This window comes from Ceratotherium simum, chromosome 31 (assembly GCF_057802395.1).
Source record: "Ceratotherium simum simum isolate JZ-2026a chromosome 31, ASM5780239v1, whole genome shotgun sequence".
NCBI classification, from domain to species: Eukaryota; Metazoa; Chordata; class Mammalia; order Perissodactyla; family Rhinocerotidae; genus Ceratotherium; species Ceratotherium simum.
The window spans coordinates 24,196,932-24,222,395 of NC_141930.1; the positions used below are offsets into that span (position 1 = coordinate 24,196,932).

A 25,464-nucleotide genomic window follows, 5' to 3' on the forward strand; every position below is an offset into this window, starting at 1 on the left:
GGATGTTTCAACTCAAGCACAGAAAGTAAATTCTCCTTTTCTCCACCTGTTTGTTCTATTCAGGGCCCCTCTGGATTGGATGATGCCCGCTGGCACTGTTGAGAATGATCTGGTCTACTGATTCAAACGCTAATCTCTTCTGGAGACGTCCTCAGGGACACACCTAGAAATAATGTTTTAGCAACTATCTAGGCATCCCTTAACTCAGTCGAGTTTGACACGAAAATTAACCATCACAGGTCTGAAATGTGTCCTTATAAGAAAGAGGCAGATGGAGATTTTATACAGACAGATGAGAAGAAACATACACAGAGGGGAGAAGGTGATATGAAGATGGGGGGAGAGATTAGAGTGATGCAGCCACAAGCTGAGGAATGCTAACAGCCCTCAGGAGCTGGAAGACGCAAGGACAGATTCTCCCCTAAAGCCTCCAGAGGACATACAGCCCTGTGGACACCTGATTTCAGCCCGGGGAAACTGATTTTGGACTTCTGTTCTCCAGCACTGTGCGAGAATTAATTTCTGTTGCTTTAAGCCACCAAGTTTGTGGTGATTTGTTACAGCAGCCACAGGAAACTAATTAGACGATAATTTGAAGAAAGTCACACAGAAAAATATTTAACATGAAATCTTCATCCCTTAAAATCATTAACAGAAGAAATAAAATAGTGGTATTAAAAACAGTTATCCAAAATATACAAAGACTTCTTCAAATTCAGTAGTAAGAAAACAAACAACTTGATTAAAAAATGAGTCAAAGACCTTAACAGGCACCTCACCAAAGAAGATATACAGATGGAAAATAAGCGTATGAAAAGATGCTCCACGTCATTTGTTATCAGGGAAATGCAAATTAAAACAACAATGAGGTACCACTATATACTTGTTGGAATGGCCAAAATCTGGATCACTGATAACACCAAATGCTGACAAGGGTATAGACTAACAGGAACTCTCATACATTGGTGGTGGGAATGCAAAATAGAATAGCAACTTTGGAAGGTAGTTTGGTGGTTTCTTAGAAAATTAAACATGCTCTTATAGTACCATCCAGAAATCCTGCTCCTTGGTATTTACCCAAAGGAGTTGAAAATTTATGTCCACACAATGAATGTTTATAGCAGCTTTATTCATAACTGCCAAAACTTGGAAGCAACCAAGATGTCCTTCAGTAGGTGAATGGATTAATAAACTGTGACACATGTAGATAATGAAATATTATTCAGCACTATAAAGAAGTGAGCTCTCAAGCCATGAAAAGACATGGAGGAACCTTAAATGCATATTACTAAGTGAAAGAAGTCAATCTCAAAAGGCTGCATACTGTATGATTCCAACTGCATGACCTTTTGGAAAAGACAAAACTATGGAGACAGTAAAAAGATCAGTGTTTGCTGAGAGTGAGTGGGGGCTGGGAGAGGGATGATTAGGCGGAGCACAGATGATTTTTAGGGCGGTGAAACTACTCTGTATGATACTAGAACAGTGGTGCAGTCGGTATACATTTGTCTAAACCAATAGAATGTACACCACCAAGAGTGAACTCTCAGGTAAACTATGGACTTTGGGTGATTATGGCGTGTTAGTATAGGTTCATCAGTTATAACAAATGTACCACTGTGGCGCAGCATATTGATTATAGGGGAGGCTGTGCGTGTGTGGGAGTAGGAAGTATATGGGAAATCTCTATGCTTTCCTCTCAATTTTGCTGTGAACCTCAGACTGCTCCAAAACAATAGTCTTTAAAAAAATTAATATTATGATGGAGCCAGCCCAGTGGCATAGCAGTTAAGTTTGTGCACTCTGCTTCGGTGGCCCAGGGTTCACTGGTTTGGATCCTGGGTGTGGACCTATGCACTGCTCATCAAGCCATGCTGAGGCGGTGTCCCACATAGAAGAACTAGAAGGACCTACAACTAGGATATACAACTATGTATTGGGGCTTTAGGGAGAAAAAGGGGGAAAAAAAAAGGAAGATGGGCAGCAGATGTTAGCTCAGGGCCAATCTTCCAAAAAAATAAATAATAATTAATATTATGAGAGGGGCAGCATATTTTAAATAGCAATACAATTATTTCTGACAATAAATATAACTTAGAGAATGTGTTCCTGGCATGATTCAAGTCCTCATTGTCTTTGCATTAAGCTGCCTGTCTGTCAGATAAGAGACTTATCTGGGATGGGCCCCATTATCTTGTGCTGGCACGCACATCCACCACACACCACAATAATAATAATAACTAACATTGTTCAGTGCTTTCTATGCTCTCTGCAGTGTCTACAAGCACTTTATGTATGTAATCAGATTTAACCTTCATAGCAACTCCACAAGGTAGTCAAGTACCCTCATTATCCCCATTTTACAGATGAGCCACCTAAGGCAGAGTCCTAAGTAACTTGCCATAAGTCCCACACCTCCCAACTGGTAGAGCCCAGACTTTGACCAGTCCGTGGCTCCGGAGCCTGCACTTGTGACCACTACACAATGCATGTATTTTCCTCCAGCCCCTCAGCACCACCTACGGGCATGTGAGAGGGAAAAGAAAACCACCTTCTTCGATGATGTCTACCTAAGGAATGATTTCAAGGAACTTTCATATGGACATTGCCTGACTCCTCTCTATTTAGTCAAGTCTTTCAGAAGTAGGTGTAAGGAACAGTTGGGTAGTACTATACTGTTGGCTTTGCACAGCCACATTTGTGAGGTAAACTTAGTTGAATGAAAACTCACTCGGTGAAGGTCAAAACATATAAACCACAGTGAGCTTGCGTTTACATGTAGATTGAATGGATTTGCCAGTTTATAGGGAGCTGAAGTGTCTGGGAAAGTTCAACTTGGAAAATCTGTCTCAATCCCGTGGTTCCCAATATCCTTGGCCTGCTGCCACCTGTAGAAACCAGGAGACGTTTGTTTCACCCTGTGGAATGGCACTGGACGGAGTGAGACGGGGAGAGGTTTCCTCACGCCCCTGCCAAGACACTCACCAAGTTTACCTGTTCCATGTCCTCCATTTCTTTTCATGCAGTGGTGGTCAGAGACCTATCGAAGGTGCTCGGACCATCTTCTTAAGGCCCATGTGAGCTTTGGCAGGGGATACGTGATTGAGGCAGTGAGGCTCCAGTCAACCAGATGAACCAAATCAACCCTGAGGTTCAATGGGTCAAGGTACCGTGGCCAAGTGGCCCTCTCATCCTGTGTGTTTGCTCTCCACTGTTTTAACAGGTGCTTCAGACGTCTCACTGCAGACCCCATTGAGAATGTCTCAATGCAGACATTCTAGCTGCCAGCAGTATTTTCCCCCCAACTTAAAACCTAGATATTTAAGAATTCTTGGAGGAACTGTACATATGGAGGGAAAATACAGTTTCTTTAACAAAGTCTCATAGTACATCATTTGTCAGGTTCTGTCTTTTAAAAACTAAAATATGTTTTTGTTCATTTCTAGTTTTGTGTTTGCCATATAATACAGTTAATTTTTTTAAAATCTTAGTTTAAACTGTCTTTAAATTCAGAGTGGAGTCCAGGAAATTTCGACAAAATTGCTTGGTAAATATGAAACAACTATATTGAATAACATTATGCGTTTGAATTTATTGTATCTATGTAAATACCTCTTCCTACAGGGAAAAATTGAAGAAGCAGCGAATGCGTTTGAAGAACTAGTTCGCAAATACCCTCAGAGTCCGCGGGCGAGATATGGGAAGGCACAGGTATTCTAAAACCCTTCTCTTCAGAAAACTGTGTGTGATGTCCTTGTAGTCTGCGTAATTGGATTTTCCACAGCCCACTATTTGCTTTTTCTTTTTCCCATATAACTTATAAACAGAATCAATTTTTCATGCATCTGCATAAACTCAAGCAAGAAGTACTGTTTTAGATAAGAAAATTAATTATTGCTCTTGTGTACTGGTGAATTTAGTAACATTTTTCTGTTCCCCCTCCATATGACTTCTCTCTAGTTTTGAAAAGGAAATAAAGAATGACGCTTTTGTCATTGATTTCCCACCACTTCCACGTCTCATTCCAATTAGACCCATCACATAGTTTCACTTTAGGCTCCTCAGTGCTTTAAGAGCTCAGTTTTATAACCAGAGTTGCAAGTATGCTTAGAAAAGACTTTTTTAAAATATAAAGTGGGATGTACTTTGTTTTCTCTATAGTTTCTTTCAACTGACTTATTTCTTACCAGCTACCTTCTCCCTATCTTCCGCTCCCACCATCTCCTTTCTCACCTGACTTTCTCCATCTTCCAGCTCCTCATTTCATGAAGCTTTTCCACATTCTTCTATAGCTGCATAACCCACCATGTGCCACATACTGCTTGAGGCCCTGGAATGATCATAATGAACGCTCTAGAGGTCTCTGTCCTTGCAGATCTTCTATTCCAGTGGAAGATATTTTAAAAGTTACTTACTCAAAAATTACTTAGTGAAAATCTACTATACACCAGGCTCTGTTTTAAGCACTGCACATGCAGCCATCAACAAAACATATGAGTTTTCATTTGTAATGGCAAAGACAATGCATGAGACAAAGAAGTAAAATATATATGCTTGCTAGTGATAAGTGCTAAGGAGAACAAACATAGAGCAGAGTACAGCCACAGGATGTGTGAAATGTTGGCTAGAGTGGCAGGGAAAGGCCTCCCCAAGGAGGTAACATTTGAGCAAAGTCCTGAAAATCTTTATAAATGAATATACATTTATAATATAATATAAATAAATGTAATAATAATATAGATGTAATATAATATAAATATCTTTATAAATAAATATATATTTAAAGAATATTATAAAGTGTTAAAAGTAAATATATTGGATCATCTTACATAATAGTATATGCCATAAAGAAAGAAGGTAATGGAATAAAGAGCATACCTATTAAGATTTTTGGCTGCAGGTAATGTGATTGAGGGCACAACAGACAATGCTTAAGATAAGATGATCAGAACAGGCCTCTCTAGGGGTGACAAAGTTGTGGAAGGAGCTGTCCAGGCAGAGGGAACAGCGAGGGCAAAGGCTGTGATGCAGGGAAACAGTCTTGGCGTGATAAGCTCGGGGACAGGAAGAAGGGCACTCAAGGGAGGGTGAAGTGGGAGGAGTGAGGCCATGGCCTCACAGATTGTATTCTCCAGGCACTGGGAAGCTGTTGGAGAGTTAGGCATGGGCATGACTCTGGTTGTTTTTTATAAAGATTGCTTTGGTTGCTGGGTGGAGAATGGATTATGGGGCAAAAGTAGCAGCAAGAAGAAAGGAGGCTGTTGCATGTGTACTCAAGATGCGGTGGCTCGGACAGTGGTCCCTTGGAGGTGGGGAAGTGAGCAGAGGGCCAAGCTTAAAGGGCTTGATGATGGATGAGATGGAAGGGTCTGAGAAAGAAAGGACTCCAGGGGACTCCTGGGGTTTTGGTGTGGCCAGCTGAGGAGAGGAAGATTCCAGTTACTGATTGGGAAGATTGGTAGAGGAACAGGTTTGGGCAGGTGCAAAATCAAGAAGCTTCTAGTCCTGTTAAGTTTGTGATGCCTAATAGACATTCAAGTGGGCGTGTCAAGTAGACCATGGGATTTATAGAGTCTGGAGCTCAGGGTAAAAGCCAGGACTGATACACGAAGGTGTCAGCAGTCAAGCCCCTGCAGCCCTGCCTAGGGGCACGAGATGGTCAGCCCTGCTGGGAAACAGTAGATGCAGAGCTACAGAAATTTTCCAGACCAAGAAATTGACAACACCCCTTTGGAAGGGGTCAGTGCTGTCACTTATGTGTGATACTCACACAGGAACTAACACATCTATAGGTAAAATAAGTATGTTTTGCTCTAAACTAAAGGTGGCAACCGCTTGAGATCCAGATGTTCAAATTCTTCCGATCTCCTCATTAAAAACTTAATAATTAAATTGTTATTAATTAAATTTTAATAAATTAAGTTTGTGAAAAATTAATGCGAATAAGTTCCTCTTATCTATCGTACAGAACAGGTTTAGCAGACAACAGCTGTATCATTTTTGTAAATTAATTTGGTCAGTAATCCTCCAAAATTGCTAAATTGTATTGCCAGTAAGCGAGGGAGAATGTGCTCATTACCAACAGATCATGCCTGTTCCAGTAAATGATGTGCTTTGTCGCTAATATTGACAGTCATTTGATTAAGGAAAGTGTATTAACTAGAGAGAATAATGATTGATGCAAATGCTGATTTACTTATGGCAAAATGTTTTGTGCTTTAGAACTTTTCTTACATGTGATATTAATTGTGGGTACCAAAGTCTAAGTAAATGCAGTATTTTTTGCACATGGTGATTGATGTCTTTATATCCTGATTTAACAGCAGGAATTTGAGATTTAGGCCTCAGGCTATATTTTTTATCTCTAAACTGTTATGCTTCAAGGTATTATTGATATTAATGTGGCATAAAGCAAGATTTAGGCATGGTAAATTAAACATTAATAGAGTAATTTAAAAGAAAATTTAAATTCATAGTTTTAAAAATTCAACAGAAGATGGATTTTAAAGGGAGGAATAAGTGATGGCTTTTTCATTCTTTGCTAGCAGATTAAGTAATTACTTTGGAATATCCCAACAAATTTTAAAAATTCAGCAACATTGAGTTAAATATAAACTACAGTCTCTCTCATTTCTAAAGTAGCCTAGATTATTCTTATTCTTTGGATCACTCTGAAAATCAATTTTGACGAAGTTCCCTCAACATCGGACACAATATCTTGAATTCTTAAACTCAATTCATACAATTACACAAACTATTAATGCCTCTGAGGCAGAAAATGACACATCTCCTAGGAAGGGTGGATGGGTGAATTAGTCTGAGTCAACAGAAGGCTTTGCCATGTTAACGTCCTGTAACAAATGCTCAAGTCATTTTATCTACAGATGCTAAACTGATAAAAATCAATCTGTACAATTTTGATTTTCAAAGCAAAGCCTATCAGTTTCATTCAAGAGATTTTAAAGAATTATGTGCCATTTTAATACTGATATTTCTCCAATTCTAGAGGTTGTAAAATGTTTTGTACTGCATTAAAATGAAAGACCCTGGGCTGGAAGGAGAGGAGGGGACAAGGAATAGATTGTATCATCTTTCTCTCTTTTTGGGTTGAGTTTAGTTAGATATTTATTCCTAACTCTATAAAGAAGGATTACCTTGGTAGGCATTTGTCCTTGCAATAACCTTGAAGAGACCCTCTAGTTCCAGTATCTATTTCTTGGCTTGAAGAGGCTATACTAGATGGTCTCAGAAGGCCTCTCTCAGCTGTAGGACTCTGTCATTCTGTGAAGTTATCTATGAATGATTGTGTTTCTGGGAGTTAAGTCAGCATAGCCAAACTCACAAGAAACTGATGCCTAAACAGAAAAGCCAGCATATGAATTAACAGAAGGCCATATGGGCAGGATGACCAGTATGGGCCATTGACACTGGACTTCCTCTCCTGGTAGATAAGTCTATTCTGGAGACCCTTTACAGATTTGAACAGATAGTTGTGTGTTCTGAAGCTTTTTTCTATCAAACAAGGGTGACATGCCCTTTTCAAATCTAGAGATTTTTTTTCAATTTTTCTTTCTCATAAATCTGTCCACTTCTGTCACCACCGCTTTGAGTCTAGCCTTCATCATCCTGGGAAACTTACTTAATCAGTACATAGTATCAAGTTTTTTCTTTGATGTGTTATTCTCTGAAAAGCTTCCCATAGATATTTTATCAATTTTTACTGATTCTTACTAGTTTTTGGGGTGGAGGAGGGATGGATCATTTTCTTACCATGTTCTCAAATTATGGAGTTAGGCTTTATTTTGGTTCTGCAGACGTTGTATGTATTGACTACAGCACACACTTTCTTTTAAAAAGGTAAACATGTTAAATAGGATATTCTGAGAAAAAAAAATTTATATACTACTTTTAGCATCTAAGTGGTATTATTTTTCCTCAAATGGTAATCTGCAAATTGTGGTCTACTAAATCTGATGAGATTTTGATGACCATTTTACACATTCTCCTCTCTCTTCCTACCTCTGGTATTTCACTCCGCATTCTCAATCTCCAGCTAAGAATCTTGCTTATTTCACTGAAAAAATAGAAGTATCCAAAGAGAGCTTCTGCATGACCCCACTACTGCACTAATAACCTACCGCCACCTGCTCCCATACGCTCTGCCCTCCCTCCTGTTAGCACGGATGAACCGTTCTGGTCCCCTCTCCCGTCCCCTCTCACCTGCTGAGGGACATCATTCTAATTTTTGTGTCCCCTTCTGCATCATCAGATTTTCCCTCTCTGCTGAGTCTTTCGCATCAGCTTAGAAACATGCTGTAATATTTCCCGTTGTTAAAAAAACTCTCTCCTGTCTCCACATTCCTTTCCACTTACTTGGCCCATTTTTCTGCTTCCCTTTACAGTGAAACTCCTTGAAAGAGTTGTCTGTACCCTCGTCCCTCCTGTTTTCTTTTGAACCTGCTCCATTCCATTACGGGTCCCCCATAGTCCTATGGAAACGCTCTTGCCAGGGCCTTCAGAGGCGCCACATTGCCCAGTCCAGCATGGTCTGCTCTCAGTTCTCATCTCGCCCACCCTGACGGCCACCTCTAACACGATCGATCACTCCCTCTTGATACCTTCTGTCACTTGGCCTCCAGAACACCACTTTTTTGTTCTTATTTCCTTCTCTCCTCCTTCCTTCTCTGTCGTTTTTTGCTGGTTCTCCCATCTTTCTGACCTCTAATGACCTTGAAACATTGCAGTTCCTTGCAGTTCTGTTCTTAGACCTCTTCTTTTCTCTATCTACATTCCCAACTGCTTCTAGCTTCTTAGCTTTAAATATCATCGCTATCCTTGATGATTCCCCAGTGGATGTCTCTAACTCTGACTATCTACTGAATGTCAGACTCACATATGCACCTTCTTATCCAATATCTCCACTTGGATACCATAGGCATTGGGGTTTAGTATGGCTAGAACTGAACTCCTGATTCCACATGCCTCCAAAGCTGCTTCTGCCCTGAACTCCTGTTCTCAGGGAATGACAGTTCCACCTGCTAATTATTAAGCCAAAAACCTTGAATTCATCCTTGACTTCTCTCTTTCCCTTTTTCACATACCCTACATTCAGACCATCTACCAATCTGTTGGCTCTGACCTTCATAATATACCTACGATCCAACCACTTCTTACCACCCCTATTACTACTACCTTAGTCCAAGGCATCATACCCATTGTCTGGATTCCTGCCGGAATGTCCTAACTGGGCTCTCTGCTTCTCCCCCTGCCCCCTGTATGTTCTCCATACCACTGCCAGTGTGAGCCTTTTGACAGCCATCAGATCGTGTCAAAAAACCCTAGTTCCTTCCATGTGATGTAGAATTAGTGTGGTAGAATTGGCAGTAGTTTACCAGGTTCTTCATTCCCTGACACCCCGCATCAGTCTCCTCCTCGGTCCCCTCCTGCACCAGCCTTTCCTCTATTCCTCACCATCCCCCAGGGCTCCTGCTCTTGCTGTTCTCTCTGCCTGGGACATTCTTCCCCCAGATATCTTCATGCCTCACTCGATCACTTCTTTCAGGCCCTCCCTGATCATCCTGATTAAACTAGCATCCTCCCTACCTCCCCACTCCCAGCACTCGTAAGCCTGCTTTGTTTTTATCCACAGCATTTATGGCCACCAGACTTTCTCTCCTTTCCAGAATAACGGAAAACGAGAAAAGGGATTTGTCTGTTTTGTTTAATTTGTCTGCCACATGTGTAGAACAGTGCCTGGCTCCCAGAAAATAGTTGTTGAATGAGTGATTGAACACAGGAATAAACTAATGAAAGAAAGGGAACTGTGGACTGGAGTCTTGTCTGTATAATGTGAATGTATAACATGATATAAATCTCCATTAGCCCCAGCATATATTAACCTTGTTTTTATGATATTCTTTCTCATCTGTAGCTTAGTAGCTAACTTTTGCTCATATTATTAAAATAGCATGTTGTGTTGCTTTCCTTTGTTTATTTTTTTTGTCTTGATAAAGAGAAAATTTTAATCTGTCTTGAATTACTTTTAAAGCATGTCCCAAAGTCAACTTTTCACGAATATGTTGGTTGATTACAAATATAGCTTGTCATGGGACATTTATCCAGTGTGGGACTTCCTCTAGTGTGAAGACGATTTGGCTGAGAAGAGGAGGAGCAATGAGGTGCTGCGGGGCGCCATTGAGACCTACCAGGAGGTGGCCAGCCTGCCCGACGTCCCCGCAGACCTGGTGAAGCTGAGTTTGAAGCGACGGTCAGAAAGACAGCAGTTTCTAGGTAAAATGGAATACGAGTTAATTCAGCAGCAAATGCCGTGCTCTTATCTTGAAGAGCCCGATGGCTATGTATACTTTTAGAAGAGTTTAGTTACGTGGAAGGAAACCCAAGTTTTATAACTAATTTCAGGTAACTTACTCGAGTGTGTCTTAGACTGAAATAGCAACGCTAACCTTAATAATTACAAAGATGTAGATAGTATTTTTACCGCCTTCCTACCGCCTTCCTTCACTCCCCCCCATTTTAAAGATGTGGCAAATAGGATGTTGAGAGGTTGGATAATTTGCCCAAGGAATCATAGCTAATAAATTAATAGGTCTGGAATCAAAAACTCCTCCTGTCATGGCATATTCATTTCTTTATTATAATGAACTGATTCATGGAGGTTGAAATTATCAGTGGAACAATTTTGATAGAGGAATATTAGGAGTTTCAGGCTCTGAAAATTTTACCTGTAAGGTTTGACTCTATACCAAGGAAAATGATAGAAAAAAAAAATCGTAATCGCTAAGTAAATTTGCATATGCTTTGAAAAGAGCAGCATAAAGCATCATCTCTGACTGACCCAGGTTCCCAGTGCCAAAGGCAAGTAAGACTAGCTGTGACCTAACTTCATTATAACCAGGCTTGTGATTCTCTCCCACCTAACATGTCATCAGTAAACCAGGAGGCAAGAATCTAAGCCATGGGTAACTGTTAAGATGGGTGCCCGGCTGGCTGGATAAGATGTTACGTGAACGAATTATCGATGTCACTAGGAGAGGCTCGTATAAGTAATATTCAAGGCCAACTGACCCTTTTATCAATTTTCTGAAGGATGGAATTAAAGGTAGTTGTGTCACTTTGGTAGATGACCAAAATCTGTGATAAGAGTAGAACCCAAGTGATGATTAGCAACTAGAAGAAGTGGTCCATCAGACTTAAAGTCCATAAGGGCCCATGCAAGGGAGGAAGAACCTACAGCACACATGCGGGGTGGAAAAGGCCAGGCTGGGGCTCAAGGGGAGGCTCTCGCTTTGGGCGCAAAATTGGTACTGCTGGCTTGTCCTCTTCCCTCAGGCTCCACTATAGCTCTGGTAAGTGGTGTTTACTGATTCTGTCTTTAAAATCCCGATATTTTGTTCATCATGGGTTTTTCCATTAATTTTGATCTGGATTGCTGAATTTGGAGCACCCTCTTAAACTCTGCACCAAGTGTTGCACTTGCCTAACCCTATTCCTGGCCCTGGGGAAAAGACTGCCTATGAATGCATCTCACCCTCTTCCACAACAACCTTCCAATACTTGAATATAGTCTTTCCCTCCGAATGACGATGAGGCAGGTTCACTCGAGGAGGCTCTGTGAGGAGGGACTTGTCTGCAGAGGATGTCAGTGAAGGGACAAGGTGATGAAGGTCACTCTCAGGAGAACAGGGCTCCAGGATGCAGTGTAGAAGGGACAGGAGGAGATGGCAGCAGGAGGGATTTTCACCTGGGGCTTTGTAGTGGTTAATAGAGGAAGTTTAGAAGCAGAAGAAAAGCGTGGACCTAATTTGGGCAGATAGGGGAAGAGAAGGGTGGAGAAAAGTAGTCCAGTTTGTTAGCGAGAGAATGAATGGCTGAGCAAACCCATCCCATATTGGCCAGTGATGGAGAGCAGGCCATGGGATAAGTTGCTGAGGTTTTATGCCAAATAGTTTATCTGTTAGTGGGGCATACAACTGCATTAGCTTACTGATGGTCCTACTATACTCTTGGCTAATATTCAGTTTGTGGGCAGCTGAGCCCTTTAGGTAATTAATTTTGTCATGTATACTAGTCTTAGTTTGCACATTTTCCCTTATTCAATTTGTCTTTCCAGCTATGGTGAGGAGTAAAGACAATTGGCCCCAGAAATTTTAAACTTCCATGAGACAGCCTTAAAAATGAATTGAAGCTGGGGTTTTCATGATTCATGTTGTGCATAGTATCCTGTCGTCCACCAGAGGGTCCCATAACACTGGATGATGTCTCCTTTGCTCCATGACTGGCCATTACCTAGAGACAAGGACACGCTTAATTGGAAACACTGTCAGCAGTGTACCTCAGTGCCTCTTCAAGTTTATACAGGGTGCTAGACCCTGAAATCTATTAGACTTTTTATTTGTCTGTTCTGTATTCATAATTTTAAAGTTAATCATAATAAGGCAAAAATATCTCAGCAAAATATTTTTTTACAAGGAATTGGTAACTAAAACTTTAAGAGGAAATTTGACATAAGAAGGTAAATGATGATTTTGAAAAATGAAAATGTCTTTAAAATGTTTATAACCAGTATCATATTTAGTATCTACTTACAGGAGTTATTGATACCATTCAAACTACAGGAATAAAGCCTAATAGGTACTTAGCTATCAGTAAATAGACTCAGATTTCAGTTGGTCTTCAGGCTCTGTTGAATACTCTCTTGTGATTTGTAGTCTCAATACAAAGGTCTACATAGGGCCGGCCCCGTGGCTTAGCGGTTAAGTGCGCACGCTCCGCTGCTGGCGGCCCGGGTTCGGATCCCGGGCGCGCACCGACGCACCGCTTCTCCAGCCATGCTGAGGCTGCATCCCACATACAGCAACTGGAAGGATGTGCAACTATGACATAAAACTACCTACTGGGGCTTTGGGGGGAAAAAATAAATAAATAAAAATCTTTAAAAAAAAAAAAAAAACAAAGATCTACATAATCTATTTTTATTTTTATTCTTTTTTTTTTTCCTTCCTGCCAAATCAGGTCACATGAGAGGTTCCCTGCTAACTCTACAGAAATTAGTTCAACTATTTCCTGATGACACTTCCTTAAAGAATGACCTTGGAGTGGGGTACCTCTTGATTGGAGATAATGACAATGCCAAGAAGGTTTATGAAGAGGTAAGCAGGCAGCTATCTTCTATGAACTACATGAAATTGTTTTGAACATGAAGTTCTAATGTTATTTATAAATTGCATTTATTTTACACCCAATCTCTTAATTTCTTTGTTTTAAATCAAGTTAAATAAAATGTAAGTATTATTATAGTTGCCGTGTTCTACATTTTGTTTTCATCCCCTTTTTTCTCAATCAGATTTTAAATTTTAGTTAACACATGGTACATGAAAACTTTAACCATCAAAACCTTTATAATTGATATTTTTAACGCTTTATATTTATCAGTCCACAAATAGCCTTTCTAAAAGTGTTCTTTATGATAGAAAGAGGAACTCAAGTTTTCCATGAATGTAAAAACAGACAATCTTTTCCTTTTTTCACGAAAAATCAGGTCTAGAGAAAGACTACAAGACCTGAATCTTTTGGGCATATGGAGTAAATTACCTTTCAGAGGTCGTTAACTCTTCAATCCTCTAGCAAGGATGCCTTTAAAGGATTTCTACCTTATAATGAGTGTTTTAATAAATAACCTCTAAGTCTCAAGTAACTATAAAATCTAGAGAACTGTGACTCCTGCAAGCAATGAGGGTATTCATTTCGTATAGAACAAACAGGATACCAAATGAACTTAGTAGCTGGAGAAAGTTAATGCCTCTATAACAGAAAGATGAATACATTTACTTGTTATTCTTTAATTTAGGCCTTTTGGTCAGTGGTTTTCAAGCTGGTGCACCTTACATCGAAATACTACTACTCAGTAATAGCCAATATGATTCCTTCTGTTTTAAAAATGCTGTCAAGTATAGAGATTTCCTGCTCAGTCTAAGGACTGGTCTACTCACAAAGTGATGCTTTCCTCCCTTTGTTGCTGTTGATACTTAATTGAAAATCATTGAATTTTGAAGCAGTTGTCTTTTCATCCTTGTCATAATTTTTACATTTTCTTTTTTTTTTTTTTTGTGAGGAAGGTCAGCCCTGAGCTAACATCTGTTGCCAATCCTCTTTTTGCTGAGGAAGATTGGCCCTGGTCTAACGTCCGTGCCCATCTTCCTCTACTTCATATGGGACCCTGCCACAGCATGGCTTGATAAGCGGGGCGTCGGTGCGCACCCGGGATCCTGTGAACCCCGGGCTGCCAAAGCGGAGCACACTGACTTAACCGCTTGTACCCCTGGGCCGGCCCCTATATTTTCTCAGAGAGAACAGAAATAAGACCTTTGCTGTTTATAGCATCTCTAATATCTACACAGAGTGGATCGAACCTACAATATTGGAAATGTGTGCCATGTACTAAAGTACCTGTTCCAGGTCATAAAATAAGTCCATGTGGGGCATTGTATTTACTAATGGCTAAAACATTATGCTGAGTGCCCTGTCTTGCAAAGTTTGGTTAAGGGAAACATGTATCTCAGTGATTCAGGATCATATGAATGTATGAATTGTCAAACTATATCAGACACACTGGTTATTCTGCCACTGTCAGAAGCCACAGAGATGGAATTATAGAATTCCTTCCTTCTTTCCTTCCTTCCAAAAAACATGATCAAGTGTTGACTGGGTCCCAGGCGCATTTGAAGTTAGGGCAGGATCTGAAAGCGCGCCAGTCTCTCTCACCCACTGGGAATTTGTCCTCCTCCACCTTTTCAAAACCTGCCTTGAATATATTCATTCTTTTCACCTGGTACTAAATCTTGGCTATGTGAAACATTTTACTTCATCCTGAAAAATAAAATTTACCTGCTGTTATTTATACATTTGAAATCATAATCTCATCCAAATAAGCATAACAGAATGCAGAAAGGCTAAAATATAGCCATAGTATACAATTGAGTGGGTTTCTTTTTAAAGAAGCATTAATAGACTGAAAATATGTGTGGGGTTTGCTTTTTATTCCCTCCTGTCACTGCTCAGTTAATCAGCTGTATCTAATGGGTTCTCTTGCCTTAACCAAAGTTTATCCTGGTATGTTTATGTCTCAGTCAAAGATCATTTTCAGAAAACTGATAGTGTAATTTTATATTTTTCTTCATGTTGATTTTTATTTTTGAGTAAATTTATACAAATCATTGATAGTTCCCTTGGTGGGTTTTTGCTGCTTTTAGTTTCAACAAAAACTGCCTTTAAAATGGTTTGATGTGGATTGCTCACATCTGTAGCTTTGAGAGGCACACTGCGTTCCCTCTGCGTTGGCAACACTACCAGTTACCCAGGCCACCCACTGTCAAAAGTCGAGCATCATTCCTGATTCTTCCCTCCCCTCACTCCTCACGTATATCCATTCACTTAGTCAACACGTACTTATTGAAACCCACACATGCTAGCCTGGGAAATGGAAGTTAATGAAATGAACACTGGTTTTGCCCTCATGGAGTTTATGATCTGGTACCAAATCACTAATTTCTCTTAATTTTACCTTCTGAATTTTAACCCATCACGCATCATCTCTTTTCTGAACTAGGACAGCTTTATCCTGTCCAAGCCTCCTCTTCTCTGACCTTCGTCAACACAAAACACAAATCTGACCATGCCACCCTCGGCTTGAACTCTTCAGTGGTTGCCGTTGCCCGCAGCAGTGGTCTTCACACGCAAACCCTTCCAGTAAAAAATTTTCAAGCAAATACCTGTGATATGTATGTTTATGTATTTATATATTATGTATATATGCGTGTGTACTAATATGTGATATATATTACAAAAGGTACACACCCCAGATAAGTTTTAAGATGAAATGAAGTATTTCAAATGCTTTTTAAATTTCATTTAACCGCCAAAAATTCTTTTCATTCTCACTGAAAAATTAATATTTTAGTAATATCGATATGCAATACTATTTATGGTTATATCACATGATTTTTTTACCCTGGTAATGTGTCATGCAAAGAGTTTGTGCTGGGCTAGAGATGTCAGCTCTACCAGGTTTTTGATGTCTGTGTCGTGTGTGTTTGTGTAAAGAAAGAGAGAGAATCTATGTAATATTATTAATATTAGTCTCAATCTGGGTTTCTTAGAAATCGTATGAAGCCACTCGTTTTGTGAGGTTTGTTGATTACAGCTAAATACACCTGCACGTCCATTCTGCATCCATGTGTGAACTATAGTGAGCACAGCAGGTGATCATAAGAATCAAACAGGGAGGGCAGCACTGTTGGTAGCTCTGGGGCCTGATCGCCCACCCTCCCCTCACGATAGCACGGGTATGAATGGGATGTGTGACTGTCTGCCATGCAGATGAGAGGAGAGCCCTGGAGCCTGCTGCATGCTAAATATTATATTTCAAAGACAAATACAAGTAGAAGCATTTTTAATTTTTTTCTACTCCCTGGAGGATTATTTTGCATGTAATTCTAAACAGGACCTGTTGTGATTTGCCTCCTGCCCTCATCTCCAGTCCCATTCCTTTTTACTGTTCCTGGCCCACTGTTCCTTTTTACTCCTTTTCTCCTATGCCTTGAGTGCCTCTTCCCTGCCTATTCCCCATCTTCTCTTTCCCTAGTGAACTCCTATTCATCCCTAAACACCTTTCCAACTTTGTCCCTGCCACACCCACTTAGAATAAGCAAGTGCCTGTCCTCCATACCCCCTGCATGCTTCGTGTCTATCGCTGTGGTTACACTTACTGCCTTGCATTACCATTGTGTGCTTGTGAATCTCTCTTCCTCCCTTGACTGAGAGCTCCCTGAGAAAAGAAAGTATCTCTCATTTATGTTTATATGTCCAGAGCCTAGAAGAGTTCTGTGTTCTAAAATACCATAAATGAATACATTTGCTAATTACTTGAGATCATGGCTGTGTGTCTCCAGTAGCTGCAATAGTTGTAATAATCCCTTCATAGTTATGCTGTCAGAAGCATGATCAGCCCCAATTCAGTTCAGTTCCAGAAGGGTTTAGTGAGCTCTTGCTCAGTATCTAGCTCAGTAACAAGTGCTGTGGAAGGTGCAGAAGCAGCAGGGGCTATGCTTTCAGAGATCCAGTTAGGCAGGAAAGCCCGGCCTGCACCCGTCATTCAGTTAGTGCAGATTGCTGGACCACCTGCTGTGTGCTGGGCACTGTTCGGAGCACTGGGGATCAGCAGTGAGTGCAACAGACAAGATCCCTGTGGAGCTTGCTTCTTAGTGGGAGAAATGAAAATATAATCAGTCAGATGGTGATGCATGCTGTGAAGAAAAAGGAGTCAGGATAAAGACTAGTGATGGGGGTGGTTGGGCACAGGCTTCACTGAGATGGTAACTTTTGAGCAAGGACTTCATCAAAGAAGGGAGTGAGCCATTTGGTTGTCTAAGGGAAGAGTGTTTGAGGCAAAGGAGTACTGCAAGTGCAAATGTCCTGAGGCGGGGGTGCCTTTGGTTTGCCACATGGCAGCAAGGAGTCCAGGGTGCCTCAGAGTGGCTGGTGGGAGGCAGTTAGGAGAGGAGGCCAGAAAAGTAGAGAGGCTCAGGTTAAGGGAGGCCATGGAGGCTGTTCCTAGAACTTGGTCTTTTACTCTTCATGAAATGGAACCCATTTGGGTTTTGGACAGAGGAGGGATGAAATCTGACCTAGGATTTGGTGAGTCCATTCAGGGCCCCAGTGGGAGAAGGGGTTACAGGAGAGAGGGGCTGGGAGTGCAGAGGGGGCTGGGAGGCAAGGGTTGGCAGTTAGGAGGCTCCTGTAAGAAGGTGGGGGAGAGATGCTAGACTTGGAGCCGCGGTGAAGGAAATGACAAGGGGTAGGATTCTGAGTATATTTTGAAGGTAGTGTTGGCTGGATTTGCTAATGGATGAGGTGCACAAGCAACTACAAGATGGAAAACGCTCAAGTATTGGCAGTGTGTAGTGTGAACTCACGAAGGGCGTGGGGTCCCCTTTCCTGGTGCACTTACTCCTTCTGTGTAAGGAACCCACCGTGGCTCTGACCCTCCCTTCCCACTCAAGTGCAAGGATGAAGGGCAGCTACAGGATGTTCATCTTTTCTCTACATGCACCCAACTCAAGCCTTCTTCACCTTTCACTTTTGTTCTGTAAATTAGTTTGTCTAAGCAGCTTCACAAGTTGACTGTTATTGTTTTGATTTCTCAGTGCTAATATTTAATTTATCGGCATTTTGCATAATTTACCTTTAATCATAATAAATGCATATGATAGTAAACAGTGATTTGGTTTATATTAAATATTTACCTGGGTTTTATCACAGAGTATTGGATTTGCTCACTGCTTTATCCTCAGTCCTTAAAATGGTCTGGGCAGTCAAGAAATTTATGTTGAATGAATGACTCATGGTATATTACAAATGCAAATCTAAATTTTCTCTTAATTAAGACAGTGTATAAAGCATGTATTTAAAGAAATGTATAATAACCATTCAGAGTTGACTTCAAGTATAGCAAATTTAAAGCAGTTTTTTCCAGATCAGTAAAAAAATGTTGAAGTCCTATCAATTGACAGATATTTTGCTGATTTGCATTGTTAAAGCAATGCTTTAGTAGTCATTGCCTTTTCATTCATTTCTTCATTCTTGAGGAACTGACGTGTAGATGTGCGAACATTGTGAGCTGAGGGAAAGTGGGGCCATGAATTTAAGCGTAGTATATTGCAATGAGTAAATCACTGTAGTGTTGTAAGCTGTAGCATCATAATCCAGTCCAAGTGCAGCAGAGCTAATTAACATTTGTTCTGATAGTCATTTGTAGAATTTGTAGTCAGTCACAGTAGCTTTTTGTTTTCTTGGAGTTTAGATTCTGAATGTGACACCTAATGACGGCTTTGCTAAAGTGCATTACGGCTTTATCCTGAAGGCGCGGAACAAGATTGCTGAGAGCATTCCCTATTTAAAGGTAACTGCCCCTGCCCCTCCTCTTTTTCCTTCTTCCCATTCCTTTGAGTCACTTGGACGCCCTTGATGATACATTGTAGATTGATTGGCATGCACTGCTGAGTCTTTTCATCAACAGAATGTACCCCCTCTGACCGTGATCTTCCTAGGCAGAGTGGACCTTCACTGTAATTGAGTGTCGGATGTAGAAACACCAAATATGTGAGCAGAGACTGCTTGGAAAAGACTTTATTAAGAAATTCCTAAAACTGCAGTTGTTACTGGTTTTTATTTAAATGTCAAAGGTAGACAGAAATTATTGATATAATATTTTAAAATATGGGCAATGCATTAAATGTTCCTTTTACAATTTAATTATACATTGAGACTGTTTGAACAGGGCTCACGGCAACCTCTACAAAGTGATGTGACAAATGCAGACGAAGAGGTGAAACCCCAAAAAACCTGATAGCTCAAAATATTTAGATTAAAATATGCTGTCCTTTTTTTCCCTCGTATCTAGTTGAATCCTTGTCAGTTCACCAGAATCATGTTTTGTCTAGCTCAGGGCTGTCCAACAGAACTTTCTGCCACAATGGAAATGTTCTGTGTTTATACTCTCCAATACGGTAGCCACTAACCACGTGTGGCTATTGAGCACCTGAAATGGGGCTAGTGTGACTGAGGAACAGAATTTTTAATTTTAATTGATTTTAATTTATGTGGTAACATTAGCTAGCAGCTACCTTATTAGACAGATGGCTGATGGGAAACCTGTGGACTTTTTTTAAAGTAGCAGTATATTACACTTTTATGATCTCTTTCTTTCACATGACTTACATCAGAGATCCCAAATAGCAACCCACTGATTGCAGATAGCTTGCATGTTTTATTTGTCCAACATAATTCTACTAAAAACAATTTTAATTGCTTGCCTTAGTTGAGGAAATGAACATTTTATATAGTCATGCAGATTTCTGGTTTCGCAGGAAAGGTCTTATCTGGCCCACATCCCAGCACAGGCACTGAGCACGGTGTCTGCTTGAGGCAGCCGTGCACCCCGTCTGTCTCGGCTGCACTGGGCCTCTGCAGTCCTTTACATTCCCCGCCAGGACCCTGTGGGCATGTGGGTTCCTCTGCTTTAAAGTGTCCCCTTAGATTTCCTTTGTCGTAATAAGGGCCTAGTAATATCTCCCTGCCTCAGAGATGGGGAGACGGAGGGCGGGGTTGGTTAAGAGCAAGGACATTTATTTGAGTGTCTGTCAGTCAGGGGCCCTGATCATAGCTCTCCTTCTCTCCTGAGCGGTGCTTCTCCTGTTCCTTGCTGCTATGTCCCAACATTATGCAAATAACATTTCTTCTCAGTAAAAGATAATGGGCTTCTTATGAAGAGGCCTCAAAGATGCAGATTTTTAGAAAAAATTCCTTGACATTTAAATTTTTTTTTTCCTTTGTCCTTTCACTTTTCTGAACTCATTCTTTTTTATATTTTCTCTGGTTTTTTTTTACATAAATCTCCATTCAGTCCTTATGTGGGAGATGGGGGAGAAATCAGCTAAGTGTTTTAGAGTAGGATTTGTTTAATAACAGTTACTTTTTTTTTTTTGAGGAAGATTAGCCCTGAGCTAACATCTGTTGCCAATCCTCCTCTTTTTTGCTGAGGAAGATTGGCCCTGGGCTAACATCCATGCCCATCTTCCTCTACTTTATATGTGGGACGCCTGCCACAGCATGGCTGGATAAGTGGTGCGTAGATCTCAGCCCGGGTTCCAAACCTGTGAACCCTGGGCCACCAAAGCAGAGCATGAGAACTTAACCGCTTTGCTGCCAGGCCAGCCCCAACAGTTACATATATTTTTGTGTGTGAGGAAGATCAGCCCTTTGCTAACATCTGCCAAAATCCTCCTCTTTTTGCTGAGGAAGACAGGCCCTGTGCTAACATCCATGCCCATCTTCCTCCACTTTGTATGGGATGCCACCATAGCATGGCTTGCCAAGCAGTGCATCAGTGCGCCCCCGGGATCTGAACCGGTGAACCCCTGGCTGCCGCAGCAGAGCACACGCACTTAACCGCTTGCGCCACCGGGCCAGCCCCTCAACAGTTACATTTTTAAAAATTCCAATTGACTTTAATCCTATTGTACATTTTGTAAAAGATTTCATTAAAAGACAAGGATGCATTTATTTTGAGTGGGAAAAAAATATTACTTGCAGTTGAGTCTCTATCAATTCAAACATCTGTGACCAACTGAACATTGTGGTTCAGGAATAAAAAAGCCTCTGGATGACATATGGTCAGATTTGGAGAGCAAAATAAATGTGATGGATAGGCAGAGAAATTCTTTGGGATGTTGAAATATGATTGCTCCCTTAGAGACAATTCACACAGCATCATACTAATGGGCTGTTTCAATGTTAATTAATGATGAATGTATTGTTAAATTTAGCTTTATCACCTCTTTTTGGTTTTGCATTGTAAATGTTGACCAGTAACCTAATTGCCAAACTTCAATATGGAGATGAATTTTTCTGGTTCTCAGATTTTCATGTGGTGTGTAAAGATTAAGTAAACCAGTGAATTAAATCTGGTATTTAATTCTTTCATAAATACAAACACTATCTTTTCTGCAGGAAGGAATAGAATCTGGGGATCCTGGCACTGATGACGGGCGATTTTATTTCCACCTGGGGGATGCCATGCAGAGGGTTGGGAACAAAGAGGTAATGGATTTGTGGACTTTTGTTCTCTTTAACAGAGGATAGAGTGGAGGGGAATTAATTCTAGGAGAAATTTACAATTGAAAAATTTTTTTGAGCATAAACTTTTGAAGGTGGTGATTGAAACTATTTCACTATTTAAATTATTTTTTGAAACAATCCAACAACTCCTGTTTAATCCTATAAAGAATTTTTGGGGTTTGACTTATAGTTTCTTTCAAGAAAGTAGCTGAGTATTCATAGGAGCAGCCTCTAAATTAGTGTGTGTTTATGTATCTGTATGTGTGTGTCTGTGTGTGCGCATGTGTGTATATATAGAGAGACAGAGACGAACGTTGCCTTGGAAAAATATTTTTAAAATTATGAAATGAAGAAGATCTCTGAAATTGTCTAAGTATTTAAAAAAATATTTTAACAGTTTGCCTAGATTTATTTTTATTTTATTTTGGAATTTAAAAAGTAGTTATTTTTAGAATGAAGCTGTTATTCAACTGGTTCCTAAGCACACTGAATCCAGTAGTTAATTGTGTCAATTACCTTCTGAAATATTTAATACCAAGTTTAAGATAAACACCTGTAACTATAGTCATGACAGCTACTGACACAGAAAATGTAGTAGCTAAAACAAGATACATGTTTTCTTTGTGATTATTACTTTTTTCTGAGTATAATGTCAGCTTCTTTAAACATAACATTAGATCGTTAATCATGACATCATATACTGTAAGTTCCAAAACCCTCCCAGTCCACCATGATTTACGGGACGTTAGTGGGCAGTGAAACTCACCTTTCCTGTCCTACACCATCATAGGGTTCTGGCCTGGGCTCTCCTTTGGGTCGGGGATAAAAGGGTGAAGTGAGACACTGAACCTTTGTAACCACTGCCTTCCGTAAATGTGATAAAGTGACCTCTAAGGAGAACACAGCTTAGGTTTCTAAAATTACTAATAACATGGGACCATTTGGATGATTGAGGGTTCATTGGAGCAAGGGGTTTTGTGATGGGGTAATTGCCAGCTGGAGAGGTGAGCCAATTTGGGGTAATAGAGATTTGGATAATTGACACTGTTTTCTCTACATATTTCTATGTCTCTATACCTTTCCCCCTCTAACCTACCAGTCAGTCAACTGAAATAGAATGAGATATGAGAGGTGAAGAGAAAGAAGAGAGAAGAAATTGCTGATCAGTATCACGTTTGTGTTCCTTCATTCTTTTAAATGTAATGTCTGGTACCTCTTTTGAATGAGAGGGATAAGAATGATTTTGTTACAGTATCTAACACTGGATAAATGTTGATATCTGATTGCTGTAAATGTAATTGTCACTAATTAATTTATCTTTGAACATCTCAGGGTCCAGGGCAAAGACAGATAAAAGAAGTCTGATTTATTATCACATTTTAGATGAAAACAGCCCCTACTTCAAGGGCAAAGAATTCACTACTAAACACTTGTTAAGGGCTTGGGATTTGAACCTATGGGACTGTTCTATCAGCTTAATTATCATTAATATGCAAAGAACAGCGCAGTCTTGAATTTAAAAAGTTCACAAGGATTCATCCTTATAGGAGAACAAAAACAAGCTTGTAGACACCCCATCTTAGTATATTCTCAATATTAGGTGGTGAATCTGTGAGTTGATGACTCTGATGCTCTGAGTTTGCATATTGGGAAGCAACCATCCTTCTTGTTCTTATGCGTGGAGCTCTGCTCCAGTCACCAAAGCTGATGATAAAATTGTTTTTGAGGAAGATTTTTCTGACAAGTTTGTTTCATATGGACAGGAAGAGAGGGGAAGACAGACCAGGATAGTCCTGTAGCCTCCGCTGTTCCCAATATTTCTGTAACTCTCAAATTCACATTCCAGCTCTCATCTCCTACTCAGAGTTCGGATGCATATGTCTACTGCCTGCTTAGTGTGACCACACGATGTCACAGAGACAACTCACTTGTCTTCCTCTAAACCTGTTTTCTTCTGGGTTCTGTCTCTCCTTTGATGATATTGCCAGCTTCCCAGGATCAGAACTTGAATTTCTTCCCTATCCTTCAGCAGGCCCACCTCCTCACTCCAGTCTAGTCAGGCCCCATTCTGGGAAGTCAGCTTCCGCGGGTCCTTGGCGTCCATCTCACCTTCCCTCTTGTTTGGTCAGTGTTGTCATTTGTTACCGTCCACTTCAGCGATGGCTCTGAGAACCTGGCTGTTGCTTCTCGCTTTAGTCTTACTTACTTCCAGGCCTTCCTATGCTCAAAAACCCCACAGTGCAAAATAAAAATAAAGGTCTATTTCCAAGCCACGGCATTCACAATCCTCCACAGGCCATTTGCAGCCAACCGTTCTCACAAGTGTGTCTCCCGTGGGCCACTGTGCACCATGCTCCAGGTAGAACGGGCTCCAGCTGGGGCCATGTGTGATGGGCATGTTCCCCACATGGGGCCTGGCTTTTCTGAGTTGGAATCTTTCAACACAGTTTCTGTGTGATGAGTGTGTGTGTGTGTGTGTGTGTCTGTACCATACCTGGCAATAATTTGAAGTATAGTAGACATTAATATAAAATGTATTTAAGAAGGTACCCTAGGTGTCCTTTCTGTCTATTTTAGTATGCCTGATTAGAAGTATAAAAAGGAAAGAGTAAAGAGGAAATTTTCAGAGGATTCTAAGTTGATAATTGATTTTTCTAGCAATTTTTATTGTAAGGTAGTTTAGATGTAAAAAAAAAAAAAAGGCAATCTGGCTGAATTCATTGGGTCCCCTGTATAATTGGAGATATCATTGAAGATGATTTTTAAAAATTCCTGATATATCATTGTCATGATTTTGTTTCTCTAAAAGTTAAATGACAGAGGAGTATAAAATTAAGGGTCCTGTTTGATACGCTAGTACTAACTTGAAGTGTTGGAAAAAACCTTACAGATAGTTTAAACATGCCATTGTAAGCCAAGTCACTTGCCCAGGCATCCACCATGGTGAATGTTAAGGCCAGGACTAAAATCTAAGACTTCTAAGTCCTGAACTAGAGCTATGAGGTTTGCTGTTTTGATTTTCCTATAGTAATAATTTTTTTCTCACTATTCTAACAATATATCTAATCCTTAAAATGAATTGCTGATGACTCAAAAATGGACTGTAAGAGTTTCAAAAAAATCACCTGTGGTAATTAATATTATTGTTCACTTTAACACTGAAAAGTGTAGGAAATAAAATCCTAAATTTAAATTGGACAAAAATAAGTAAAAGTAAAATTAATTTCAAAGGTAAAATGCTATATTTTTAAAATCAGACAATAATTAGCCATTTTAAGTTGCTTTTAAAGAAGTTGGTTTTTAAAGAAACTACTTTATGGCTCCCACTTACATGTATTTCAAGGAAACCATATAACAGTAAATAGTGTATGCGTTCCTTTTTTTTTAATAGTGTATGCGTTCCTTTTTTTTTAAGTTCATCTTTTTTTTTTTTTTTTGTGAGGAAGATCAGCCCTGAGCTAACATCCATGCCAGTCTTCCTCTTTTTGCTGAGGAAGACTAGTCCTGAGCTAGCATCTATTGCCAATCCTCCTCCTTTTTTTCCCTTTTTCTCCCCAAAGCCCCAGTAGATGGTTGTATGTCATAGTTGCACATCCTTCTAGTTGCTGTATGTGGGACGGCACCTCAGTATGGCCAGACAAACAGTGCGTCGCTGCGCGCCCGGGATCTGAACCCGGGCCGCCAGTAGTGGAGCGCGTGCACTTAACCGCTAAGCCACGGGGCCAGCCCCAGTGTATATGTTCTTAATTGAGATATTATTGAGAAAGATAA

At 40.3% G+C, this 25,464-nt stretch overlaps 1 protein-coding gene across 4 annotated transcripts in view; it reads left to right on the top strand.

The window, feature by feature from the left end:
- LOC101406061 (aspartyl/asparaginyl beta-hydroxylase) overlaps positions 1-25,464 on the top strand; it is a 218,922-nt gene that overhangs the window by 146,498 nt on the left and 46,960 nt on the right. For all 4 annotated transcript variants that reach the window (XM_087420529.1, XM_087420526.1, XM_087420528.1 and 1 more), the window contains 5 exons: positions 3,625-3,711; positions 10,140-10,290; positions 13,033-13,169; positions 18,878-18,976; positions 21,586-21,675. In XM_087420529.1, coding sequence (XP_087276655.1) covers positions 3,625-3,711; positions 10,140-10,290; positions 13,033-13,169; positions 18,878-18,976; positions 21,586-21,675 — 564 coding nt within the window. The remainder of the gene's footprint in view (positions 1-3,624; positions 3,712-10,139; positions 10,291-13,032; positions 13,170-18,877; positions 18,977-21,585; positions 21,676-25,464) is intronic.